The 22556-nt window shown below is 44.4% G+C and overlaps 1 protein-coding gene across 7 annotated transcripts in view; it reads left to right on the top strand.

Moving 5' to 3' along the window:
• chb (CLIP-associating protein) overlaps window positions 1–22556 on the top strand; it is a 185728-nt gene that overhangs the window by 145503 nt on the left and 17669 nt on the right. For 6 of the 7 annotated variants that reach the window (XM_084606806.1, XM_084606804.1, XM_084606805.1 and 3 more), the window contains 14 exons: window positions 344–520; window positions 669–749; window positions 1578–1660; window positions 3509–3625; window positions 4620–4805; window positions 11213–11376; window positions 11811–11889; window positions 12384–12530; window positions 12901–12987; window positions 14776–14891; window positions 15110–15464; window positions 17205–17268; window positions 17402–17453; window positions 17650–17776. In XM_084606806.1, the coding sequence (XP_084462932.1) occupies window positions 344–520; window positions 669–749; window positions 1578–1660; window positions 3509–3625; window positions 4620–4805; window positions 11213–11376; window positions 11811–11889; window positions 12384–12530; window positions 12901–12987; window positions 14776–14891; window positions 15110–15464; window positions 17205–17268; window positions 17402–17453; window positions 17650–17776 (1835 nt within the window). The remainder of the gene's footprint in view (window positions 1–343; window positions 521–668; window positions 750–1577; window positions 1661–3508; window positions 3626–4619; window positions 4806–11212; window positions 11377–11810; window positions 11890–12383; window positions 12531–12900; window positions 12988–14775; window positions 14892–15109; window positions 15465–17204; window positions 17269–17401; window positions 17454–17649; window positions 17777–22556) is intronic. The other variant, XM_084606803.1, reaches the window with a different exon arrangement.

The raw sequence follows: 22556 nt of genomic DNA, 5'->3' as shown, positions 1-22556 counted from the left end.
GTTGCTATATGGCTTTAGTAACTGCTACACAGTTGCTATTCAAGGAATAATAAATAACAATAATGAAAAAAAGTCATTCAGACGCATTTGTAAGGTTTCAAACGAATGCAGGGCTTCCTGCAACAAGCTTCTGCAGACCCGTGGGAGAATAGTAAAGGGGCCATCCCAGTGTTACGTTCCAGTGCAAGGGGCAAATGAGCACAGTCCAAGAAAGATCCGTGCAGGGAAAGCTCCAACCAAAAGCAATGGATTTCTACAGACTAAAGCTTTGATGTTGTACATGTGAAGTGTTTAGTCGGATAGAAAGAACAGCTGTGCCTCATGCTGCTGTTGGGCTTTGCAGCAAGCAGCAGGTCTGGCTCCCCAACGTCGCGGCTGAGCTATGCCACATATTCGGCTACACATGCGGACGGCACGGGAGGACGGGTGCGCCGAAAATCGGGCATTCCTACGCCAGTGGGCACCAGCCGTGAGTCAAGCCCCACACGGCCGACGGGCACCTCCCCCGCAATGACAGGAGGTGAGGGGATCGTCCACAAACATGCATTCACCAACTGAGAGAAGAAACGAAGCTTCCCCGCTTCCATCTTTTTGCGCATTTGTGTGGCATGTGTGTGCAGTGTTTGCACATTGTTCGTCACCTTCACTTCTTCTTTCCATGCCCACAGTGTACGAGCGCCGTCTGAGCGGAGGCTCGAGGCGCCCGTTTATGGGTGCGTCAGAGCGGTATCACCCAACTACCATCACAAGTGAGTGGATATTCGATTTAATATTCGAAGGAAGTTTAATTCTCATCCCACCCTAAAATGCGTTGCAATTGATAAATCAGTGGGAGTGCAGCACTGGGCAGCTCGCTCTCGAATGATTTTAACGCTGTGGACGTTTTTTGATAGATGCACTTCGACACGGCGCAAGGAAAGGTGATGCCCAGTGTCCTCTACCAGCGTCTCTAAAACCACTAAAAATGCCCCCCCTCCCCCCAAAATGACGACATTGACAACTGGAGCTTCCGGCAAAATCCGACTCTGGTTGGCGGATTGCACTAGAGCACCCAGAGTTGCTTCAAATAACCAGCGAAATACCTGCAACCTATCTTGGTCAATCAGTGGAATTCAAAATTGCCGTCCCAGAGCCAGAAAAACTGCTCCAAAGCGACCAGTGGAAATCCTCATTAGAGTATGTGGGCACATTTGTACAGCTTGGTAGAAGCGGGGCTTTACATCTATGTTGGGTGGTCCTTCATATATAATGTGGTGGATTACTACAACTGTGCACTATTGAGTTTGCTGCCCGAAACAGGAGTCGAACGCACCAAATTCAAATTTTGTCTCTCCAAGCTAAGACTGTCACCATTTTCTTTATTCAATACATGCCTGGCTGCAGTGGGTATAGCAAGTGCTCATGACTGCAGCTTTTTATTTTTATACTGCATTCAGTTCAGAGACTGCAAAACTTGTTTTTCGCTGTTCAGTAACTATGCCATTAACATTCTGTCAATTGCATTACTAGTTTACGGGTATCTTATTGTCCATGATGGCTTCATGATGCCTTGTACTTTCTCATTCCTTTGGAAACAGCCGGAGCTCCGCTGATGGCTCAGCAGATATTGCAGCAGAGCAAAGAGGCCGAAGCTGCGGTGGCAGATGCTTTGGAATGCTGGGTAAGTGAGCCCAGTCAACCTTGAGTTGCAGGGCGTGTTACTGAATGTCGTTGAACTTCTTGCATTAGCCTCTGCTGTTGCATGCGTCATAGCCCAGATGTAGCTTTACGAGGCGATTATTTTCATGTGCCTTGCGCTTCACTTGAAGATATATATGTTGTTCTTTGATACTTCATAGTTGCGTTATGCTATAGGACTGAAATATGTTTGCATTCCTTGTTTTCCATTTCAGTTTTGTAATGAAAACTCGGGAAAGCAATATGAAAATTTTAACTACAATGGACGTCTAGGAACGAAACTTGGTTAAACAACAATTACAGATGAATGGAATGAAATTGGGTTATTTGGTTGGAATTTTTATGTTGTTATTTTTTTTTTACTTGCCCTCAACTAGCTGGCTTCAGGTCTAAACGTTTGAAATCTGCTCGTGTGTGTACCGTATTTACTCGCATAATGTTCACATCCCCCAAAAATTGGAATTTTGGTTTCCTAGCGTAATCATCACACCACCAATATTACCACCGCGACAGTCGCCTGCTAGTAGTAGCAAGCGCCATCTTTGGAGCTCTACTGAACCCAGCTGGCCTCGTTGTGTGCGCACGCTACAAGGCGGCGATAGTGTGCTCGGGTAGATCATCACCATCATCATAGGAACCTCCCTGATGCTCGTAGTCGTCGCCATTTTGAGAGGTGGCCCCACGACTCATCATTGTTCATTCATTCCGTCCGTGTTACTTGCTTTGTTCCACCGTCTACAGTGTTCTTGGTGCCACATCGCGATAGGGCGTTTAAGCTGAGAGCTTTCGAGTACGTGCTACAGCGTAGCTACCGCGCTGCCAGTGGGCACTTCGGCATCAATGAGTTCTGCGTAGTACGCTACTGGAGACAGCAATTGCAGTGTCGACACAGACTCAGATCAAGTCTCTGATCAAGAGTAGAACTGTATGGTCTGCTGTGAACATTATACCACGAAACACGGGGAGTGATGATGAGGCTGCATGCGGCAAATAAAGTGCTTTAGCAATTTGGTTTTGGCGACCCTGTGCTTTTATAACAAAGGTAAGTTCTGCTTGAAAGTAATGTTTTGGCTATATATACAATAGCTGGCCTAAGAATCCCAATTCACACCTATTTAAATGTTCTTTTAGCTCTCCAAAACTTTTGCTTGAAAATTTTTCCCACATAATTATCGCATCCTCCAATTTCGCATCAATTTTCCGTGGTAAATACGATATTGGTGCTCGTGCATGCTTGAGGTGTCCCCACAACCATGAACAAATTCTTTGTAGCCGGCAGAAGTGTCTGTGCTCAGGGGAACAAAGGGAAACAAGATGTGTGCTCTTTAAAAAAAGACAAGAACAACATTGTGAATTTTCTCAGCATGAGGTTACATAACAAGGGCCTACGGTTCACCAGCTGAGGTAGAGGTGCAACTTTGAACATGAACGTTTGCATGTGTAAGAGTGGCAGCATTGCGCATTGGGTTCCTTGGCTGTACTGTTTCCCCCCCCCCCCCCCCCCCCTCCCATCCCAGGCAATGCCACCCATTGGCATTCACCACAGCGAGCGGTTCAGAACGTGTACTCACGACCGCTTACATTGATTGCCATGTCCACGCACCCTTCTCTTCTCTTCGCAGGATTTCTTGTAAATGTCTCGGTGGCACTCCCGTTCATACTTCCAAACTCCAAACGCAAAATTACGTTATCGCGAAAATACTGTAAATTGTTTTCTTGAAGTATACTATTGATGACTGAAACCTAACTTTTCTAAACACAATATAAAAAGCTCTGCATTGCTATTGCACCCTGCTACCTTTCTTAACCACCTTTCTGCTCCTTGTTGCAGAATACGCCCCCAAGGAAGAACCGGTACAACGCCTTCGATGACCAATCGGACGAGAGTGAAACTTCCAGCGTCTGCTCAGATCGCTCATTCAGCTCCTACAACAGAGGAGGTTATGAGGTGCGCTCTTCTTCCTGTCCGCACGCACGCACGCACACACACACACGCACACACGCACACACACACACACACACACACACACACACACACACCATATCATCAAACTTTGCAAATGCACTTTTAATAAACCTAAAGCATCACTCACAAAGCTGTGAAGCGAAGAATTCAGGATAACCCATTTTTTTTTGTTTTCTTCTTTGAAACTTTACGTGAAATGAAACTTATTGTGCTAGTGCACATATTCTGTATTTTGCCAACTTAGATTGGCTGCAGTCTCTATCTCACTGGCTCTCACAAAGGTCAAAGGTTAAATTGGCTATAGACAACCATTGGGGAAATGTGGGAATGGGGCTAACAGTGCTATTGCAAGACTGGAACCTCAAAAATTTTTCTGTCGGAGTAAATAAGAACTTAATTGGAATGCAGCGCCTGCTCGCACATTTCCCTCGAGTTGCCAAACGTGAGCGTCATACTTTTTTCTGCATGCATTGCAAAGGAGCGGGGAAGAGATGGCAATACTATTTTGCTTTTAAGGTTGCCTCTCTCTTGTTTCACGAGTTGTCTTGCTGTATTTTATCAGTGCCTTGCTGTATTTTATCAGTGCCTTGCCTTGCATTTAATTCACCTTTAGACGTCAAAGTAGGGAACTACCTAACGATGCTCCATGGCAGCATTCTCTTGTGAGCAATAAATTCCTTCTTTTTTTTTTTTTTTTTTATGCGCTGGCGGTTATAGCAAAATTGTAACATGTCTGCTGAAGTGCCCCAGAAAATGACGCTTTACCTCGCGTCCAGAAGCTCTCCGCTGGCAAAGTACTTGTTAACATCGGCTGGCCCGGAAGAAACTTGCTTGCAGAAAACCATACTCAAGAACGCATTTCCTTTGTGAGGTATTTTCTGTCATAAGAATTGCCGCGACTTGTGCGTTACATGGGTGGTTCCATTTCTCACAAAATGAACACAGGTCACATTGTTGTTAGCGTATCTACTTGCAGGGCCATGTAGCGTTGCAGGATGTGCCAAGCATTCTGAAGCACCTGTCGAGCATCCACTGGTCGGACCGCAAGGAGGGCTTGCTGGGCCTGCTGTCGGTGCTGCGGTCGGGACGCACCCTCTCTCTGCCGGACCTCAAGAAGGTCACCGACATGTTCACCAAGATGTTCATGGATCCCCACACCAAGGTGTGCATAGAGCTAATACTACTAAAACTAGAGCGAAAGCGACAGCGGCACTCCCATCTAAACCCTCTCCACTCCTTTGCTAATCGTGTTCACAGCCATGATGGTACCTCGCGCATGCTACAGCTGCGTACAGCCAGCGCCCTGTAGTTCTAGGTACAGCAAACGAAACGATACGAAATTATCGCAAGTATGCTTTTATCAGCTTTTATATCGCCTAAATTTTACAACTGTAAGAAAATAAAATGTGAAAACATTTCTTTAGGAACTTCAGTACTTTATAGACCTACTTTTTAGAGCGTTTTGTGCGAGTAAAGCAAAAATAACTAATAGGAGTAGGATCATGGCGCTACACGAGTGTAGCAGAACCTCCTCGCCGCGCTTCACCCCCCTGAAGATATGGATGGGCAAGCAAGAAATGTGCTACCGTAATTACTCAATTTTAATGCGCACCACATTTTCATGCTTTATAAACGAATTGATACTTGTCTCACTGGAAACTGGCTTTTAATTGCAACCATTTTGTCACGATGAAGTCAACAGTGCTTTATTAATACCGTTTCTTGGGCTAGTTGGTTCATATTTCTATTGTGAAAAACTGCGCCGAAATGTCCCGTCCTCTGTCTTGTGGTGTGTTTATTTCGGCGCAGTTTTTCACAATAGAAAGTAAACAGTGCTATCGCATCAGTTGTAACTTTCTGGCAGATTCCACTTTTCTTTTGAAGCAGAAATTCGTCTTCATGTGTTAAACCAGTATCTGCTAGATTTGAATTCCATCCATGTTAGAACTTTCTGCCTTGCCAGCTGCATAGCAGTAACTTTGAAGACTTCTGTAGTCAGAGACCTGGGGTCTGTTTTTCTTTTTGCAGCCAAACCTGTGATAGCAAGAATTTGGCAAGCTCTCCTTTATTTCTGCAATCTAGCCCTAATTTGGTCCCTAAAGCTTTTCTGAGTTGGCTCGCTGATGAAAATCTAATCGATCTGCTTTTGCCAATCAGCAAACAAATGCAGGGAAAATGAGGGGCTTTGTTACGACATGCACAAGGAGGGAGCCAACAGCTACTGACAACGTAGGGCATCCTTTTTCTATATCAGTGTGAAGTGCTAAGCAAAACATGGAGATAATTGACTTGAAATTAGAGGGGAAAAAAAGAACCAAATGCCGCCGATTGGATCCGAACCCGCGACCTTCAAATTTCACCTCCGGTGCTGTACCACTGAACTGCAGCAACGGCTTTTTATTCTTCCACTTTTTCGGGCATTTGTGTAGCATGTATTCTATCCTTGAGGGTGTTTGCCAGTGCCACTCTCCTCCACTGCGGCGGACGGGGAACGTCCTGTGATACCACGAATGCCATGTAGAATGTTCTCTGGCATAGAATGTGATGTAGCAGGAATCAGGCAACCGGGTTTCATGAACACCAAGCACATACGAGACTGTCCGATCGCCATTTACCTCCACACACAAAGTACTTTTTTTTTTCATAGGGGTCATAGTGACTCGATGCACCTTCACAACCAGTGGTTCTATATTGGCTCAGGTTCAGGTCTGAGCCTTTCTAACAGGTACACCACATGCTTGAAAGGCCTGTCAGTATGCACGACTCCTCTATTAAACCTCTATGTAATGATCCTCCATGTAGTGAATTTCTCGATACGAAGTTTTTCGATTCCCTAACGCCCCCATTGAAGTGCATGTATTTGAAAACTCTATGTAACGAACATGTTGTGGCGAATTTACTAGAAATTCGAGGACAAAATTTGTGCGGTTTCTGTTTGTATTCTATTCTAACGCATATGCAACTTTATGGCTTATTTTATTTATTTATTTATTTATTTATTTTTTAAAGTTATGCATTATAATCGGGTAAGTATGGGTACAGGAACCAACTAGCAGCAGTCTTATTTTAGATCAGTGTGGATAAAAGACATAGCATGTACAATGGTGGCTATGCCTGTGTAGGAAGAAGAAGGGATGCGGCACATGTGCATTACTACGGTTTCTTGACATTGATTGCTTTCATTTTAGCCTATTAGATGGTAGAAACTACATATCTTGGGTCGCAGTGAACAAGAAAAAAGCGTACAGCAGAAGAAATATGGGCTCGAAGCAGGCCTGTGCAGCTGCAACACATTCAGCACGATGTGCTTATTGGGGCATCTAATACCACAGTTTTGTTTTCTCACCTTCATCTGCTGTTGGCATTCCAATCCATTACAGCATTTAGCGAGGCCGATAGTCCAGTTAGCATTAAACTGTGATAGTAGTAGATCTGCATTCATTGAATGCAACTGTTGGGAATCGTAACACATTTGAGGAGTCAGCTTAAAATTAGAAATTTCAACTGAGCCGCAGGTAGTATAACGCACACCCCATAAAAGTTTGGGGTGTGCAAATGTTGAAATTTTCTAAATGAATTGGATATGAATGTGTGGAAAAAAGTTCTTTGGAATATTGAATCAAACATGAAAAAAACATGAAAAACATGAAACATGAAAGTTTAAGGTTAGCAAACATTGTTCTTCTTGTTTATTTTGGAATGCACTTAGTATTTGCGAACAAAAGTAAACTAGGATTGCAACAAAGTATACTACCCTATTGAAAAACCCAGTACAAATTTTTGCCCCGTCACGGGGGCGCAGTCGCTATGATGGCTGAAGTCGGGAGTCACAGTTGAATCGGCCAACTGACAAGAGTACTGTCAGCGGATGTGCTGCATCGGTAGAGCTGGCAGCATTTCCAACCGCTTTATGTTACCAAATCACATGAAATGTTGTTGTCCTAGCTAGTACAAATGTCGAAATGTAAGCATGTGAAGCGGCACCGAAAAACAATGAGAGGCGAAGCCAGACGAGCCCTAAATGGATTGACTTGGCTCTGTGTCGAGTTTTGTGGCATACTCGATACAGAAAACGCGTGCAAATATGGAATTAAATACAGTAGCCGACGGGTAATTCGGACTCCAATAATTCGGACTTGTAGGATATTTCGGACTTCAGTGAGGCACCGTCAGTCACCCCATAGAAGCGCATACATATTCGCGACGGATATTTCGGACTTTAAAAGTCCGAAAGTTCGATTTTTCGGACTAATTTCAGTCCCCTGCAGGCCAAAATCTGCCATCTTATCGGCTTTTCGCCGGCGCAACAAGCGCCGTCTTGGATTGAGGTGGATTGGCTCTGCAGTTGGATTGGCTTGACATGGTTTTGGTGCCCCATTTTTGCCAGGAGAGGCCCCTGCAATCTCTGCCACTTCGAGGTGGCAGTCGGATTGTCATCGCCGTCAACCTGCTTTTGTCGCCAACGCTGACGCGGGCAGCTATCTCTTTGTGCTTTGTCTCATACGTCCGCCGTGTTGTCACACGAGTTTCTCCGACCGTGTCAACCGAGTGGCGCGCCGTCAATCCTTTGGCCGTTTTGTGATTGCGTCCGGCGGTTCCACCGCTCTGAACGAAAAGTGCCTCATTTTTGCGTGTTTGACGAGCGGTGTGGTGCGCACTCGGGCTGTGGACATGGCCCCGCCGGTGCTGCCTGGTCCGTCAAAGAAGCGTGGGAGCTATTCTACCATGACCCTTGAGAAAAAGGCAGCGATCATAAAGCTAGTGCTGAGTGGGTGAACGCAAGCTGACGTGGCCAAGGAGTTCGCACTGTCAAAGCAAACTATTTCGGATTACGTGAAAAATAAGGAGAAGATTTTTTCCGCCTTTGAGGCGTCCCACAGCAGCAGCCAGAAGAACGACAGGAAAGGCGACCACCCCGAATTGGAGAAGGCCTTGCTACTCTGGCTTAAAGCTGCTTTAGCGAAAAACCTTCCAGTGTCGGGCGACACGTTGAAGGAAAAGGCAAAGACCCTGGCCGTGAAAATGAGAATTGAAAAATTCAAGTTCACGGATGGATGGCTCCGCGGTTTCAAGAAGAGACACGGTGTGTCTTTTAAGAAGATGTGCGGGGAGAGCGGAGCCGCCAACCCAGCCACGGTAGCAGACTACCGTCAGACGAAGTTGAAGCCCTTGTTGAGCCAGTACAGCCCGGAGGACACCTTCAACTGTGACGAGACCGGCCTCTTCTTCAAGATGTTGCCTGACCGCACCCTCTCTTTTTCGGGTGACTCCTGTTCAGGGGGCCGCCACAGCAAGGAAAGGATAACAGTAATGGTAGGTGCAAATGCCACTGGCACTGAGAAGCTGCCACTTCTTGTGATAGGCAAATCCAAAAATCCTAGGTGTTTTAAGGGCGCGAAGAACCTTCCCGTGTGGTACTGCAGCAACTCCAAGGCATGGATCACTCATGCTTTGTTTGAAGATTACGTGCGTCGACTCGACCGAAGTTTCGAGCGGCAGGGGCGACAAGTTATTATTTTTGTTGATAACTGCGCGGCTCACGGCATTTTCGACAACCTGAAAGCCATTCGGCTCGAATACCTGCCACCAAACACCACCAGCGTGCTCCAACCAATGGACCAGGGGGTGATCAAAAACCTTAAGGTGCATTATCGGACCCGTCTTCTGCGGCGCACAGTCCTTTGTTTTGACAACGGGAAAGAGTACGCCACGGATCTTTTTGCGGCGGTTAGCATGCTGGCTGACGCGTGGAAGGCAGTGAGAGCGGAAACAATTGCTAATTGCTTCAGGCACGCTGGATTCTCCGCCGATGAAGTCGATGACGTAGAAGACTGCAACGATTCTGAAGATTTGACTGCAGACAGTGGCGAAGACCTCATCGTTGACCTTCGCGGGAACGGAATGGACATTCCAACGGGCTCCACGTTCCGCGAGTTTGTTGAAGTGGACGACGGCCTCGATATGTGTGCGGACCTCACGGACGACGAACTTGTACGCCAGGTTCTTCAACCTGAAGACGAGTCGGACTCCGCCGACGACTCGGGCGGCCTACCACAGCCATCGCTTGCACAAATTACGAACGCTGTGAACTTGCTGTCTAGCGTGTACAGCGAAACGACAACTTTGGCGCAAATACACGCGCAAATCGTCGCCAGCAAAAGAAATTTGCCGCAAGGTAAAATCGGCGACTTTTTTAAGCCGATTTCCTCTGAATAAAGTGATTTTTTGTGCTTCACGGATTTTTCGGACTGTTCGATTATTCGGACCATTTTTCGGGTCCCTTCAAGTCCGAAAAAACGGTCGGCGACTAATTTAAAGTTACTTATAATGAAAAACGAAGCACTCCTTTTAGTCGTAAATTGCTTGCACTTGCGGGATCATGGGATTCGGAGACTGAACTGAGTTTCGAGAGATCTTCCTTGTAACGGCAGCTGAAACTGCCCACGTAAAACATGAATATGAGTTGCTTTGGGACGTTAAACTTTACAAACAAACCATACCAGCATATATTTTATACAGAATTCTGTATACCAATTTATTACTCGGCAAGGACCTGCATGAAACCAGAGGAAGCTGTCATATGGCTGCTGAATACAGATAACTCGTTAATTCAGCTTTCAAGAGACGCTTAATTAAGCAAAAGCTCGAATTGTCAAATGGGCCTGAAAAAACTCTCGAACCATTTTCATCACAGTAATTTTATCCGATGAACACCTGCATAGTGTTTTGGCTGCATTTGAGATTCATATTCTAGATCTTGAATATTCGCGCATCCCTAGTTACAACCGATTGATTTTGGAAGGTGGACTTCATTTGGAACGCTAGAGACTCTGAAAGTTCGCAGAGGTCCTGTCGACATAAGGATGATGGCAGCGTGTCGACGCTTGGAGAATCGCTGCGTGTTGACGACGCACTCGCAAAAAATGAAGATTCCACCTGCAAGGCAGTCATCGCAGTTGTCACCTTTACTAGCAGTGACGACGAACAGGAACGTATGCAAGAGAAGCCTTACAAACAAGTCCCTATGGGACTTCATTTTTAATAGGTGAGATGTGAGCAAAATGGGCTGTGAGCCAGTCAAAGTTGGCTGTTACGCATTGTCCCCTGCAAAAAAGCAAACATTGTAAGTTACCTACCTTTCGGTAAACGCTCTGAAGTTTGTCATTTTTTTTTTGGCCTGATCCAGTTATAACAATATTTTTATAAGTGGGTTTGACTGTAGTGCGATTCACATTGTTGCCCATGAGCACTTGTCGCCAAGTTTTTTTCAGGTGAGTCTTAAACGCAGATGTTAAGCCTAAACGGACCAAAAATTGTATTTAACTTATAGGGAATTGAATTCCAAAGCATCGGCTTGCATAGCCAGGAAAATCGGATAGGTTCAAATCAAAGGAGTTTGAAATAAGGAGGTTCCACTGCAGTGACGGCAGACAGAGTAGCAGTTGACCTCATCTACTGATATAATGACGTCCATTTCGCTGTGAAAATTTTCGCCACCTATAGGTTAGTGCACACACAAGTTGATAACCTTAAAATGTTGTTGCTTTTCTTTTTTGCTTCCCAATGTAGGTGTTTACGCTCTTCTTGGAGGCCTTGGGTGAGCTCATCCACGTCCATGCCGCCGATTTGCATGGCTGGCTTTATGTTCTGCTGACTCGCCTTTTCATCAAGACTGGAACCGATTTGCTGAGCTCGCTGCAGACGAAGATTCAGAAAATCCTCTCCATCATTAGGTAATGATGGTCAACCCTTCTTCAATTACGTGCATATGATTCTTTTCTATTTGTTTGCTTCAAATGTTGTGACAAATGTAGTAACAGTAGTGGCGTTAGCATTGAACACTGGTCTGCTCACCTGACTAGTGTTGAACTGAATGGCATGCAGGAATGTTGAGTAATGCGTCGAGGTCATGATGTGGGAGGTTGCGTTACGTGCTCTGACTTTTTTAGGGTGTCATTATTACGCTGTGGAGCCAATGAGGTCGCCTGGCTTAGTGCAGGGCTGCAGTCCGTCATGCACAGCACAAGATTTAAGGGAATTTACTATGGCCCGACTGATGCAGGGAAGGCTGAATTTGCTTGGGAGTCATTCACCGTATGCAGTATTGTGCGATTTATTCAAGCGTTTTTATGATGTGCATACTTACTCTTATATTCACTTTCTGCAGGGACTGTTTTCCTCATGCTGACCAGTTTCAGGCGGTGGCGAGGTACATTACTGACCCAACGCAGACTCCAAACATCAAGGTCTGCTTCCTTTGTTGTTCACTTGCTGAATTCAAAAGAATATTTCTGGTGTAGGAACCAGGCCTCATTTGCATGTATGTGACCCAATTTATTGCTTAGGTAATTTCTTTGAAGACACCTTGCCCCATGTTTATAAGATTGGTCACCAATATTATGCAACATTTTTACTTTTTTCTTCAGTGTATAGTGAACTAACCACACCGTTTGAGCTTCATAAAAAGAGTCGGTCTCTATCATTTTTAACCAGGATGCAGGTGGTAAACTGTAGTTAGGTGACATAACATTGCCCTTTGGTACCTTCTTCAACTTACTAGAAGGATGAGCTGCTAAGTCACTGCATGGTTCAGGGCTTGCGATGATTTTTATTCTCAAATCTATGCCTGAAACTTGCACATTTTTATGATCTACTTGGGTAACACCTGCATTTTCAAGAACGTTGTTCCGAGTGCGTGTACTTCGGCACACCTAAATCTGTATTCTCAACCTTCCTGCAGGTCAAAATTACTATCCTGCGGTACCTCATGTCCCTGCTTCAAGCGATAGACCCTGGGGATATGGTGGTCAACACTCCTGAAACACAGGCCATGGTTGCAAAAATCTCTTCCTGGATTCGTGACCAGAAAAGTCCTGAACTCAAAAAGGTCTGTTTAGCTTTCTGTTTTTCAGTTCTTGAAGCCTTACCATTAAAGGGGTTTGCTTGCTTATTTCTACATCACATCCAAATGATTATGCTTCGAGCTTGTAACAGCTGGTCATATGATGCTGGGGCAAAACATGGTGGAGTTTTCTTCAACTATTTTATGTTTCAGTCATTGGAAGCTGGTGGCACAGATGCTGTGTTATGTGCACGTCATCAATAAATCAAGTCCAGGCTGCGAGCCGTGCTCTTAACAGGTTTAACGGTGTTTGAAATAAGTCGTGTCAGTATGAACCTTGCTGTGGTTTCACATTATTGCGGTGCCTTTTGGCACACGATTGTACAAATTGTATTTTTTGATGTCTGTCGCGCAGCACTCCCAGGAAGTGATTGTGTCCATCTTCAAACTGAGGCCAGCAGATATGCACGTGTTACTCAGCACGCTTGACCAAGAAACCCAGGTGAGTCACTTCTCACCTCACATTTCTTCGGTGATTCTGTTTCAGCTTGACTAATAGCTGTGTCTCCGCATTTTTTTGTTAAGCCTAAAAATTCACTGTTGCGTGCATATATACGTACACATGTGCGTGCCTGCGTGTATGTGTGTGTGTGTATTTTTGAGGGGTGAGGAGAAGTGCATAGTACATGCAAGCATGCTCATATGTACATTTAGTTGAGTGACTTAGTTCAACTGGTCATTGGGTACAATACCCCATCTGGCAAGGCGCTGTCTCACGGCGAGGATGCCCCAGCGCCTAAGCCAATCAAAATCTCGCACTTCATTTGGCAGCCGACAAGCTTTCCACGCTGTCCATTGAAGGGCAACTTCGATGTTTTTTTTCATTCTCATTATTTTGAGTTATTGATTTCGTTATATTCCTCGGTGTGTGCTCTCACTCAGACACAAAAAGCTGTTTTTTGAAATTCTAATTAGAACTGTATTTAAGAGGGGACAAGTCTCTTTGAACATTTCTATATATATTTAAGCTAAATGCTATAAAAATGCACACTCTTGATCAGTCTTTTTGTGCCGATTTCTAATATATAATTATTTTCTGATATGTCAACTTGTTTTCAAATTATTTGACATTTTCGCTTTTTTTTTTTTTCTAGAAACGAAGGAGAATAATTCAATCAGGAAACTATTATTAGCATGTGGCTAGATAGTTCCTACATTGTATTCCTTATACTATAAACTGCTTTTTTGATTCAGGCAATATTAGTCATTTTACAACTTGTTGAAGTTCGATGTAAGAAAACGTGGTTGACGAGCCCTTTATATTTGGGCATTAAAAAAAATTGCCAAGCGTAAAAAGAAAAATCTTTTCCCAACATGGGGAACTGATATGGGATTTATTTGGCTCATTTGCACCTTATCAAGTGGAATTAATTGCTCGGGGAGTGAATACACGATTTTTAAGAAGTCTCTTTTTTCCCTGATTTTTGGTCCTTCAAGAGCCCTGTCCCCCTTTAACCCTTTGATTCAGAAAAAAAATTCACCACCAGTGCTGAATATTTTTACACGCTATGCTCTCAGGGCAGTGCCCGAGCGGCAAAAACGCCGCAAGACGGAATGCGGCCGCAGTGCCCGTACGGCAAAAACAGTCAAAGGATTAAAAAGAAGCAATCGCAAATCGAAACCGATACTGGTTTCGTAACCAGAAACAATGTTTCGTTTGATGAATCTGGGATTTCACACACAGTACTGAGAAAACACTCACACACGCACTTGGTGGTGGAAATAATGACTCAGTATATAAAATGCCCGAGGTAGCCTAATACAGACCTCAAAATTTCTTAATCTGCAGGGAGCAGGTAGTAATGTGGGCGTAACCTTTGTGACGTCACAAACTCGGTGTTGCCTGCAGAAATCTCTTGAACTGAGGCCGCGAAAACTGCGCACGAAGAAATTATCACACGGCGCCCAAATTCGGTACATTACGTCAGGACTGAGAGGAAAACCTACAGTAAAATCTTTACCAGAATATGCGAATGTTGAAAAACCTCCGGAGTTGCCCTTTAAATGTCCTTGTCACACTATCCCGAGCTTATGGTTGTTTTGACTTCACATGAATACTACCACAGCGTCATGCTGTGCCACTGTGGGCTAATTGCAATGAAAGCATTTATCGTCACTAATTAATATTGATACATGCATCCTTTGAGTTAAGTTGCTCTGGGGATAAAATTTTGACCAAGCTTCCTGCTTGTGTCTTTTGTACATTCTCACCTGTTCACCTTGTTTACAGGCACTTGCAATGGGCCTTATTCATAACTCCATGCGTGGTCGCAGTGAAGACGGGGAGCTGCGAACGAGCAGCCCCATCACATCGTCTCTCCACTCATCATTCAGCTGTACACCAAAGTAAGTACAGTCGAACGCCGTCTTGGTGAGGCCAGTGAGGCAACTGCAGCGACTTGTATTACAGCATTTGCAGTGTATTTACTCTTAGCCACTTGGCAGCAATGGCTGTCCAGAATGCCGTTTTTTTTTTTTTTTTTTTGAGTCATGACGCAGTCACGTGCTTGAAGAGTAAGCATTGTTATTGAGCAAAGTGTATACACCACCTTGCGGTTCATTAGCAGGGGAAGCAGAGGCAGCGGGAGCCGGTCGAGCACGCCCTTGCAGCGGTCGCTGGAGGAGGAAGAGGACAACACCGAGAACATGAACCCCGACGAGGTGTACAGCTCGCTGCTGCGCCGAACTACGGCCCAAATTCATCGGCTGGCGCTGGACCCGGTGCGGGGAGGCTTGGACCTGGACTCGAGCCCCTCGGGCAGGGGGGCTGAGCTGCTGTTGCCACCACTGGGCAGTGGGAGCTTGAGGCAACGGCTGGCACCCCAGAACTGGGAAGAACCCTGCACCTACGGACAGCAGCAGCGCCTGACCAGCAGCCGGGAGGCATCGCCCGTCAAGCGAATGGCCAGTTGGGAATACGTAAGTGCCTCGCCCAGTTGTCGCCTATCATATTTCTTTATTGCATTAGCATTACAATCAAACCTCAGTAAAGTGGACACCACCTAGAATGTAACTGCTCATAGTGCGGAACCGGATACAATGCGGTTTTTGTCAGCCACCACTCTGCCTGCTTTGGGACTGAATCTAAAGTCATATCGTTTATTATGTTTTTGCTCTAAACGAAATACCAATTGTAGAGCGCAGTTTTAAAATCCGCTTCGTGACAGTGTGGAACAGCATATGCACTTCTCCATTTGGCACAGCACATCTCACTACGTTTTTGGCATGACACAAGTGAACGCGCTGCTCGTTTCCTGCAGTCTCCACACACATTGTTTCAGTCTTGCACAATATTACGCAGCAGTTACGCTTTTCCCTCTGTTGTTCTTTCACTTTTCTCCTTCCCATGCGTATGGTGGCTGCTGCCATCACCCCATTTCAAAGGTTTAGTTTGGTTATGGGGTTTAATGTCCCAAAGCGACTCTGGGTATGAGGTGCTATATACCATCCATCCATCCATCCATCGAAACACATGTCCGCCGCATTGTGACCAGTCATAGGGGAGCACTGTCAATGGGAGAGATCCCAGCACTCTGGTAACACAGATCACAGCACGGTCTGCTAATGTTATCTAATACTGCCTCTCGCAAATCATTGGGCGCATTTCAGAGGAAGCTAGCCGAGCATCTGTTCCAGGAGTGCCCCTATGTTTGATGGTTCACTGCCACACGAGAAATATGGCGCTGCCATTGCACGACCAAACTTGAATGAAGACACAATCGCAAAGAGTTTCCGCTCGCTCTTTTACGAAAAGAGTGATGTTCGAGTGAAGGAAAGCATTAGAGAGGTCATGACGAGAAGCATATTATGTGGTGTGACTCGCATGCATGGAAAGGACAAAAACGAAAAAAATTAGAGGGAAAAGAGTAGCCCCTGCACAGTTTTGTGCAAGACTGGAGCAATGCATGGAGACTGAAGGACGAAGCGAGGGGTGTGGGTGCACTGAGCGTGCGCTTGTGTCTCACCCTAAACACATGACGCAATGCAGGGAAGCCTGCTGTCACCAAGCGTATTTTAAAATCGCATAATGAGCGGTATGACTTTAGATTCAGTCCTATGGGAGGCAGACTGGTGCCCGGCAAAAACTATGTAATAACCGGTCCTACACTGTAAGCAGTCACGTTGTAGGCAGTCTCCACTGGGCATTGGCAATGGATACCACCTTGTTGAATTGCAGTCGCAACCGCCTCTAAATTTTTGTTACATAGTCAGTGCAGTTTTGTTTATTTCAGTTGCAAAAACAAGGCATCATATTGAAATAAAAAACATTTGTCTATATCTTTCCTTAAAGTTCTTATACTGAACAGATATTTGATATCTAGACCTTTTTTCTTCACATTCACATTTGATTTATACTTGAAAATTTCACTATTGCGTACCTCTTCATAGAACAGTATTCTTTGTGCTGAAATCAAGGCAAGATTGCAACAGCAGGATTGAACAGACCCACATTAATGATCGTATTATTCGGATTCATCATCAAATAACTTGAGTCCACGAAAGAGCACTTCAAGATTCGGTGCTTTTTTGTAGTTAGGCTTCTTGTTAGTGTTAGAGACTGAATTTCTGGCTATTTGAAGCATGTAATTCTGTTCTTTTCTTTTTTTTTCTAGCTATTTATTTCCCATGTGTGAAAATGGAATTTCACTTTTTTTGCAGGATGGAGAGACCGGCCTCCATCGTATCAGGAGAACCTCTCTGGATGGTGGTGTCGGCAAAAATGGTGAAGATGTTGCACATTTCAGCTCTATTTGTTACTTTTTGTTACTTTATTACCTTTTGATTTTGTTACTTTTTGATCATTCCTCTCCATGTGATGCTTGATATCAGAACATTACTCGCTGCCTCGTTTTCAGAACAAGATACCCTCAACAACATCTTTGCCATTCTACAAAACCCCAACAGCAGGTATGGTTTAACAACAAAAAAATGCAGTTGCATCATTATAGTGCTCAGAAGTTTTCTGTGTTGGCATTTGTTAACAAAATTCTTAAGCTTTACTGTCAGTGCATGTAGTGCTTCAGCACATTTCAGTAGTCATTCAAGGGTGTTAAGATTTGAGTTCGGTGAGAAAAGAATTTGACATAATCGCTTGCCATTCCAGGACAGAGCATCGCAAACAGGCCTTATCAGAACTCATGCCCCTCACCAAGGATGGCTCACCAGAGCTCTGGGATGAGAACTTCAGAAACGTGCTGCGTTGCCTCGTGGAACACCTGGAAGGGGAAGTGGTAAGGCTGCACCCATTGTTTGTGGCTGCTTATATGCAGTTATTCAGAATGCGGAATGCCACAAGGACACGTTCACTCGCGTCGAGTTGCCGATGCCGAAGCCCCCCTGACTTTCCCGCGTCCGCAGTGACGAAGCTGTAGGTGGCGCTCAAGCTGCCAGGCCACTGGCGCCCTCTTGTGGTAGCTAGGGTAACCACCGCAGGGGAAAGCAGACATCAAAGAAAACGATAGGGGATTATTCCCCACGCTGGACACTGCTGATGTGTGCACCAGCGTCCAAAACGTTGGGATGGCATTGAAGTGTGAGAGCACACATTAAAGGGACAAATTTTAATCACTGCCACTCATTATTCTTCGTGCATTCTTGACACCTGTGCAAAAATGATTGAAATCGGAGCATGCAAACAAAAGTTATTACACTTAGTAGAAAACTCGAAATAAAAAGATCAGACGAAAAATTTCCCATTTCACTCATTCAATACCAAGAGTGGATGCCACCAAACTGAACTGCTTTTTTTCGAAATGGGTGGCGGAAGCTTGCATGCACTTTTTGCCTCACCAAGACAGGCCATAGCCACACACTTTGACAAAGCAGACTTTCTGTGTACGCGCAGTAGACAGGGCAAGGTAAAACTCTACAAAGGAAGCTCCCCAAATGTTTTTTCATTAGTAGGATTGGAAGGCACAGCAACGCCCTCCAACCTGGTATTTCGTTTGGCCTTTGTCGTCGCATTTTTGGCTGAGGTGTCTCAACTGGATTTTTATTTTCTCTCTCCTTTCCTGCCTTTTCAGTGCGGTTTGAAACACACTTAAATGTTAAATGTCGCCCCTAGCATTGCTTTAATCAGTTTTCGCTTGCTTTCTCGCCTTCATTTTAGAATTTGTCCCTGATGATGTGTGCAAGTGTTAAACACATCATATTTTACATCCGTCCGAGTACAAAGAGCAAAGTTAAAGCTTGACGCCCAACCAATCACAGGGTCCAGTCTTGTTGCCATCTCATTTCCGCTGCCCAAAATCACCGTCTTCTGGTACCATCAGCTTGAAAGAGGCATTTCTGGAGAAGATTTGGCACCACATGTTCCCGCACTGTGCATACAAAGAATAAAGCCCATACGCTTAGCTGATGTTGTAGAGCCCCTCGGAGACTGACTGCTCACTTCCAGTATTATAGAAGTCTTCTGTGAGTTGAATTTTTCAGCTGAAGTTCATTTTAAAATTTTCTTCCATCCTCATAGAGTTTGAATAATGATTGCTAATCACATAGCCGATTTCTTCCGTTTTGCTAATAAATATGTTTTCCTATGTTCTTTTCCCCACCACGGTGGTACAGTGGTTAGGGCGCTCGATTGTTGTGCCCGAGGTTGTGGGCCGCAGCCGCTTTTCGATGGAGGTGGGAAGAAAAAAAAAAGGCTCTTGTGTGTGCTTTGCGGTGTCCGTGCACGTTAAAAAACCCCAATTGGTCTAAATTTCCGGAGCCCTCCACTGTGCAGTCTCCCTTATCTTGAGTCACTTTGGGGCGTTAAACCCCATAAACCAAGCCAGACCAATCCTATATTCTTGAACTCCTGAATACCCTGAAAAGGCTGTTTTCAGGCATTGCTATTCACCTGAATAGCAAGTTTGAATAGGGTACGGCATAATTCACTTCAATATTCGAAAGTTCAAATGCTTTCACAATCTTACGTCTCCACTCCCATTTCTTTATTTTTATCTACTTAAGCGTTTCTTGCTGATGCACAAATCAGTACTTTGTAAGCCAACAGTCGACAGCACACACAAAGAAAAAAGCATATGAGATTTTTTTGTGTGTGTTGCGCTAATGAGAAGTTCGTTGCACAGTTATTTTAAGTACACCCTTTGTCAAAAGTTGAGAGCCCAGTGGGTCTACTTCTGAGCCACACTACGTGGCTTGTAATGCATTCCAAGGTTTCCAAACTTGCTGAAGGCAAGATTTTGTGTCCTACCCTCTCCAGTGGTTGGGACTTCCACGATTGTTAAAGAAGTCATAATATACAGGTTATAAGCAAACTCCTGGGCTGTAAACTTTTGACAAAGGCTGTACATTATGTAGCTCAAGCAATGATATCATAAGAGGGTCATCACACAGCTCCAACCCTCCTCCCTGTTCGATCACATTCTACATGATCTACCATGTGGCACTCATGATAATACACATGCCTGCCAACCCTCCCAATTCGCCAGGGAGACACCCAGTTTTTTTTTTAACTGAACTTTCTAGTTGTACAGCCATTGCCTTATATCTGTCGATAAATTGCCTCTCCCCCCACAAATTGTTTTTGCAGAACTGGCAGAACGGAATCTGCAGCTAATATCATAATCGCCAGCACTAATGGCTGCAAAAAGTGTTCAGATAGTCTGAAAAGTTCAAATTATCAAATGGCCCTAAAGAGACTGCCAATAATCATTTTCATCGCAGTAACTTTTTCTGATGAATGCCTGGAGTGTGGTGGTCTATTTATTTGCGATGAAAACTAAGTGACAGCAGCAATATTTTGCAGTTCAAGTGCTTTGCTCTGCACAGACTGTCTGGAGTGCTGAATGAGTAGGCATTAAAACAATGTGACGTCATCCCCCAAAGGATACACAAGTCCAGTCATGCATAAAGAATTGTTTAAAAAGGGCGACCAGCGGATGCGCGTGCCGGTGATGAAGAGCCCAAGAGAAGTGAAAAATAAATTATGCTGTTTGGGCTTTATTTTGGTAATGGGTGACTTAGGGGGGGACATGGCTCCTAAAACTATTTTTTCTAATTCTTGTCCAAATTAGATAACACCTGGTATTCTGATTCAGTTTATTGCTCTGATTTCAAATATATAACTATTTTTCCAATTGGCCAATTAGTTGAAAAAATAAAAGAAATTGATTGTTCATAATTTGCAGAAAAAAGGAAAAAATAACCGCATTGTAAAAAATTCACGTGGACACTTTGCTAGGTACTAGAAAGCATAATACGTTAGAAGCATTTTTTTGATATAGCAAATATTACTGAAGTTATAGCAATTCAAAGTTCACTGTTCCAAATGTGGGTGTCCTCCTGTGTTATTTAGAGCAAAATTGAAAACTTAGAACCGCTATAACATCGTGAATATTTGTTATATCAAAAAAGTGCTCCTTACATTGTATTCGTTATGCTTTCTAGTATCTAGCAATGTGCCAGTGGTAACTTATTGTAGTGCGGTTATTTTTAATTGTTTCTGCAAATTGTGAACAATTAATTTCATTATCTCTTGAACAAATTCGCCAGCTGGAAAAATAGTTACGTATTTGAAATCAGTGCAAGAAACTGAATCAGACTACCAGGTTTTATCAAATTTAGTCAAAAATTGGAAAAGCAACTTTAAGAGCCATGTCCTCCCTTAAGATAGTCACCATGCCTGCCATAGTGTGCACGCCTGAGGTTTGTAAACACTGTTTCGTGCATTTCAGATTCAGAAAGGTCTGTTTGGACGATCCCGGGCTTCACTGATTCATACCTTAGCATGACCCCCTCGTCTGAATTAAGGGGGGAAAGAGGATCTTGAAGGCTGTTTTCTTTTCTTTTTTTTTTTTTTTTCAACATATCTTGATGAACCATAAGCGTGCAAGTGCAGAATAGAATGCTGATTTTAAATATGCATTTAAATTTCAACTTATGGGCCATTATGGTAATTTCTCAGTTAAAAAATGACCTCTTTTAGGAACATGCAGCCATTACCGAGTGTTCACTGTGCATCCTAAAGCTTTCCTTTATTTCTTATTTGCGATATATTAACAATTAGACAAATTTTTTCCAATTACTGCCACATACTTTTTCCATTCAGACTTTGGTATGTATTTATTTTTGATCAAGAAAATGATTTTATAGGAATTTTCTTTTGTTTTAAAATGTGTGGTGCACCTTTTGAGATGTCTGCGTGTTCCTAATAGAGTTCCTAAAATAACCATAATTGCCCGCAAGAGATAACTTAATTAGGCTATGTTAGTTTGCGATATTTTCTCCTTGAGAAGAGATATTTGGAATCAGCATTTTATTCGGCACTTGCATGCTAAGCTTCGATGACATACCACGTTGACACAGAAAAAGTTTTTAAGGGGGGACGCGGGTCTTAAACTGGTCAAAAATGGGCGAAAAATTGATTTTGAGAAAAATGCATTTTCAGAATGTCTGTACCTTTGAGCACTAGCCTTCAAAATATCAACACTGAATTCGATCGGGAAATACGGTAAAATCGACATTTAAAACGCCACGGGAACCTCGAAATGGCCAAAAAAGGGGTGAAAATTGTTCGAACTTCCCGCGCGCGCCGCGGGTGAAGCAGCCGGCTGGTCGCCGCCATCTTGGACTTGTTTTGAAGCTTGTTTCTTTGTGCGCATTTTGCGACATCTCCAAATGACGTCGCTCAAACAGAACGACCACCGTCGCGGGTTTTTCGAAAGCCGTTTCCGGTCCGCTGATTGGCTGGAGCGCGCGCTCGCGAAGCGAGCCCCTCGTCTCGCGCTTCCCATTGGCCAGCGCGACTGACGCCATTTTTTTTTGTTTGTTTTTAACGTTCTTCGTCGCGGCTGCCGCTTCGCTCGTTCATGATGCGCTTTCGCGATCGTTATCAGTCGTTCCCGCAGCCGGTGCTGGTCTTTAAACGTAGCTCGGTAGACTTCCGTAGCGAGTGCGCGTCGAAGAACGACTGCGGCGGCGCGCTGCCAGGGTCGCGCGGCGTGTTCTCGACCTAGCTGCAGCACGTCCGGCGGCGTATAATCGTTAGCGAGCGGTTCAGAGGCA

This window comes from Amblyomma maculatum, chromosome 6 (assembly GCF_055883805.1).
Source record: "Amblyomma maculatum isolate TAMU_Amacu chromosome 6, ASM5588380v1, whole genome shotgun sequence".
NCBI lineage: Eukaryota > Metazoa > Arthropoda > Arachnida > Ixodida > Ixodidae > Amblyomma > Amblyomma maculatum.
The sequence above is the reverse complement of the archived record's forward strand: the minus strand, read 5'-3'. Positions and strand labels throughout refer to the sequence as shown.